The 5,709-nt window shown below is 34.9% G+C and overlaps 1 protein-coding gene across 1 annotated transcript in view; it reads right to left on the reverse strand.

Moving 5' to 3' along the window:
* Nucleotides 1-5,252, reverse strand: part of LOC106883532 (zinc finger protein 271) — an 11,339-nt gene extending 6,087 nt beyond the window's left edge. The window contains exons 1-2 of the mRNA XM_052977482.1: nt 4,905-5,252; nt 1,156-2,329 (exon numbers count right to left, since the gene is read on the reverse strand). Of these exons, the coding sequence (XP_052833442.1) occupies nt 1,156-1,974 (819 nt within the window). The 5' untranslated portion in view covers nt 1,975-2,329; nt 4,905-5,252. The remainder of the gene's footprint in view (nt 1-1,155; nt 2,330-4,904) is intronic.
* Between the last annotated feature and the right edge of the window lie 457 nt (nt 5,253-5,709).

Raw genomic sequence — 5,709 nt, forward strand, 5'->3', positions numbered from 1 at the left:
AATCAGATTCCTCTTGTGTCCATAACAAATTTTCTGAAGAAATTGAAGCCTAGACTGTTTCCCTGCTTACTAAAACTTTGGTCTTTGCTTCATAAACTCTAACATTATTGAGTTGAAGTTTTGCTTCCTTTTATATCCTTGTATGATGGATATATAATTTAACGAAACAATGAGGAAGAAACGACACACTGCTATTACACGAGAGCCAACGCTTTCAATCACGCCTCACAGTGAACTGCTTACCAACCTGAACTGCTAATCGCTCACATTGTTTTGTTTTATAACAATGAGTCAGTCTACCTTTAGTCACTCGGTGGATGGTCGGAATCCTTCCACAACATCTTCCCTTTTTTAGAATCAGATTCCTCTTGTGTCCATAACAAATTTTCTGAAGAAATTGAAGCCTAGACTGTTTCCCTGCTTACTAAAACTTTGGTCTTTGCTTCATAAACTATAGCATCTTTGAGTTCAAGTTTTGCTTTCTTTTATATCCTTGTATGTTGGATATATAATTTGACAAAGCAGTGAGGAAGTCTACTTTCACCATTAGCCTTCCTGAGATGCCACAACAGCTTTTGTTGGGTGTCAATGTATAATTCCTTTTTCCTAAGCAATTCATATAGTTTTTATGTCCCAATAATATATTTTCTTTGAAAACATTGATAGAGTTGTACATTTGCGTCACAACTACTTTGAAATTAGAACAAAATTCAAATTAAATAATGACAAACTACAACTGGTGAAAGTGTTTATAGACTTTATTAATTACGATCCCACCCAAATATGATATTGGTTTGAAAATCTCACCAATGAAGATAGAGTTGTGGTGATATAAAATATAGTGTTATGAAGTTGTTAGCACATAATGTTGTATTTTCATTCCTGTGTGAATACATTTACAGTTACAAATGCATACATTTGTTTTTCATACATTTTTTCAGAGGAATTTTCACAGCAAACATTATGCTTCAATCTTGTAAGGGGTAACTAAAGGAGTCAGTGTCAGGGAAGGTCCACCAACTGTAATAACAGCCAAAGGAAGTGAGCCACAATGAGTGGATTAGTTATTGCTGTTGCTAACACTTACAAGGTAACCCCTAGTTTAGATGAAGCTTAAAATGTTTGTTATAAATTTTAATGTCAATGCAGTCATACCACTTTATGAATGCGCACATGTGTATTTAAGTTGCTGCTCCGAGAGAATGATTTACCACAGATGTCACACAAATATGGCTTCTCCCCTGTATGAATACGTTTATGTTTAGTTAAGGCACTATTTACAGAGAATGATTTATCACAGATATCACAGTGATATGGCTTCTCTCCTGTATGAATACGTTTGTGTTCAACGACTTGAGAACTTACAGAGAACGATTTACCACAGATGTCGCAGTGATATGGCTTTTCTCCCGTATGAATACGTACGTGTCTAATTATGTCACTACTGACAGAGAATGATATACCACAGATATCACATTGATAAGGTTTCTCTCCTGTATGAATACGTTTATGGTTAGTTAAAGTAATATTTTTAGAAAATGATTTACCACAAATATCACAGTGATATGGCTTCTCTCCTGTATGAATACGTTTGTGTGAAGTTAAGGTAACGTTTTTAGAGAATGATTTACCACAGATATCACAGTGATATGGTTTTTCTCCTGTATGAATACGTTTGTGTTTAGTAAAGTCACTACTTCCTGAGAATGATTTACCACAGATACTACAGACATAAGGTTTCTCTCCTGTATGAATACGTACGTGTATTGTTAAGTTACCACTGAGAGAGAATGATTTACCACAGATTTCACAGCGAAATGGCTTCTCTCCTGTGTGTATACGTTTATGTCTAGTTAGATGACTTTTGTCACAGAAAGACTTTTGACAGACATCACAGTCAAATGTCAGTTTTCTGCTCTCTCTTATCATGTCTTCAGATAAACTCACCTCCTCAACTTTCTCACTCTTTTCCATAATTTTTTCCACACAAATCACTAAATATACTTCTTGATTTTGTTCTTGTGGTTTATTCCCTAGAAGTAGTTCTATTGCTGTATTTCTGTTCAGTGTTACCTTAGTCTAATCAATGCTTTTGTAAATTCATCATCATTGACGTAACCCAAATGCATTTTGTAGACATTCCAGACAGTTATGTAAAGAAATATTGCAAAGAATCTCAGGTCAGATCAAATATTTCATAGGAATTCTACCACAGATTTCTGGAAACAGTTTTATACAACATCTGATCTGTACAACATTTTCTCTTAGTCTTCAAAAGATGATCAATATTGGGAATAAATCTTCAGTTATTCTAATGTCATTTGATATTCTGAAATAATAAAGAAACAACAGTGTAAGATATAGAGGATACCATAAAAATACAGATTCAAAAGTGGAAAATTTACTACATTTCTATGGAGATAAACTTTACCTGAACAAATGCATTTTTTAATTTATCAAAATTTACATCACAGAATCTTATGTGAAGCTTGCATATTTGTAAACTTCACTGAGACCCGCACATTGTGTAAAAGTATTCAGATTAATGCTTTTTATGCTTTTCAGATCACATCAGAAGGATTTAAGATATTCATTGTTAATTTTGAGGCTAGTTGATTGACATTTCATTAAAACCTTATGACATTTGTCAAGAGGTACCCCTAACTAAATAATGAATAATTTCCAAAGGTTCTGAAATTAAGATTCATTGAAAATATAGTAAAATATCCAGGGAAAATAAACCACCCCGAGATGGTTCTAATTGTAGAGAAAACTCTGAGTCCCAGCCCCTATACATACATTGAACTAAAATATGAATAATAACTGTTTGTTTTCAAGATCAGATTCATTGATAATACATGAAAAAGTGAAATTATAAAGAAAATAGGAAAACTCCGAAGGTTCCCCACTCCCTCCACCATCAAAGGTCATTTCTAGCATGCCTGAATGTCAAATTCATTGAAAAAAACTCTGACAAAATTTATCCTCAACCAAATGAACGAGGGGTGTAGATCTACAAAATTCCAAAGGCCTTTGTAACCTCATATTTTTTTTTTTTTCAAAGCTAGTTATTACCAACTGGTTTGCAGTTAATATTTGTTGATAGCATACAAAAAAAAATGAGGAAAATGGAAAAGAAAGCTTGGGGGCTGGGGGAATTCCCCTCTCTGCCTCTGTTTTCAGGACATGCTCAATGGTCAGATCTGTTGACTGCACAAAAAAAAACAAAAAAAAAAAAACATTTCCAGCTGAAATTGAGACAGGTGTTTGTCTTTAAATTTACCTTCATCGTTTATTTCTCCTCCACTTTCTTCGAAGTTTTACACATACACATTCTCCTTACATCTCGTTGCTAACAAAGACTGATGTTTTTTCCTTTCCGATGTCACCAATATTTTAGTCATAAAATGAAAATTGCTATTGGTATAATGATGAATATTTATTGCATTTTTGACTTTGAGAAGAAACAGATTTTTTACAGATATTCACTACCTTACAAAAACTACATCAGCTAAGCAAATGGCCTTCTCTAAATGCATTTAAAACATATTCAGAACACTATTCCAGAAAATTAGTTCAGTTACCCTTAGAGCAGTGCTTCTCAAACTACCTGATGTGGCATACTGGCAGTTTTTTTCTTTTCCCAATGTGCCAGGGACCAGTAATATTTCTTAGTAATACTAATTTATACCAGAAACAATATATACAATGAATATAATAAAAGTTGACAACATTTTTCATCTTATATTTATTTTGTAAACAAATAATACAATATTACATAAGCATTTTATAATGTTTCTTTCTTTTCTGGAAACTCGCCACGTACTGGCAGCTGATGGCTTGGGGACCGGCACCGGTCTGCAGACCACCACTTTGTGGAGCACTGCCTTAGAGCATACAGAAGACAAAGTTAGGTGGAGTAAAATGAGTAAGGCAAGATAAAGTAAATTTTGCTTTTTCAATTCTCCAGAATTACGTTTGAAAACAGACTCATACACCTCGATATCTATCCGAAAGATCGGAAATGCCACAAAAAAAATTAATATCCAGGAAAGTGGCATATGTTATGAAATTAACGAAACTCCACTAAATAAAAAAAAAAAATCAATACAAAATATCCTCGATATTTTCTTCACGATCCGATGGAGTGGCTCTGCTCTCGATATAACGTAGCTGAACAGAAGAAGAAATTACTGAAACTGGTCGTTATTCATTTCACCGCATTTTAGACATCCCTCATTGAAAATTGAAAAATGATCAAATTAAGCATTAACGTGGGGGGAAAAAATTGACTTGGAATCGAACAGAGAAAAGAGTATTTGATTGTTAAACACTAAAAATTATCACAATATTTTATTAACAACCTCAATTAAAATCGGGTTCAGATTCGATGAAAAACTGCTTGAAAACAAAAAAGTACCTCTCACCTGACTATGAACCAAAATCTCTCAACCTTTAGCAACGACTATGCTGACGAATTTTTACTCTTAAACATGATGCAATGATTCCGAACAAGTAGGAAGAAAGTAACACAAAATCATAAATTACTCATTTTGCCCCACCACATCCTATTTATATTTTTGCGATAGTCGCTCGTGTCAGAAAACGACTGCTCTGCAATCTCTTGCAGGACGGCCTGCACAAATATTTCGCTTATAATAGTCAAATGTTTGTGCTGCACACTAGCTCACCCCCTCCGTCAAATTGACATCCACCTTTACAGGTGCACGGCGTGATCGCAGAGCAACGCGCTCGCGAATGTTTGTAGACGTTCAGGGATTCCGCGTAAGAGTAAACAACACTTTATGAGACAAAGTGGGAGCCTGTAAATTAATTAGCAAGACTAAGTAAACCGACATAGTTATCCTTTTATAATATATATGATAAACAATAAAACATCTTACTTTAGAATTTTCTTAGATATTTAGTGAGTCCAATCAACTGATCAATGAAATCAATCATCGATGTCGCAGGTCTTCTTGTGTTTCTCACTAAATTCTTCAATTCCGTTTCCAATCTTTGTCCAATCTCTCCACTCTCTTTCTTGTCTCGTCTTTTTTTACTCTCCCTCACAATCTGTCTCATCCTATCGTCCACCTCCTTTTCACTGATCCCCTCCACCGTAATTCCTTTATCAATTATTATACAACTACGACAATATTATTTTAGTTTAGGGATCAGGAACGAGAGAAGAAAACAACTATGAAAGGAAACGAATAGCACTCTCTCGTGATTTGACTTCATATTCAATCAATGATGTCACTTCCTTTTCAGCATTATCACTTGTCACTAAATGGAGTTATTTCCCTTTTTACAATTTCAAAATATTTATTTTAAATTTTGGCACAACGCCAGCAATTTCGGCGAAGGCTTAGGTCGATTGAATCGACACTCAACCGGTCCTTATTTTATCGACCCGAGAGGATGAACGGCAAAGTCGACGGAATTTGAACGGTAAGCATTTCGCCAGGCATGCTCAAGATTCTTATTTCTTTATTGCCCACAAAGGGCTAAACATAGACGGGACAAACAAGGAAAGACAAAGGGATTAAGTCGATTACATACACCTCAGTGCGTAACTGGTACTTAATTTATCGACCCCGGGAGGATGAAAGGCAAAGTCGACCTCGGTGGAATTTGAACTCAGAACGTAACGACAGACGAAATACCGCTAAGCATTTCGCCAGGCATGCTCAAGATTCTTATTTC

This window comes from Octopus bimaculoides, chromosome 28, assembly GCF_001194135.2.
Source record: "Octopus bimaculoides isolate UCB-OBI-ISO-001 chromosome 28, ASM119413v2, whole genome shotgun sequence".
Taxonomy (NCBI): domain Eukaryota; kingdom Metazoa; phylum Mollusca; class Cephalopoda; order Octopoda; family Octopodidae; genus Octopus; species Octopus bimaculoides.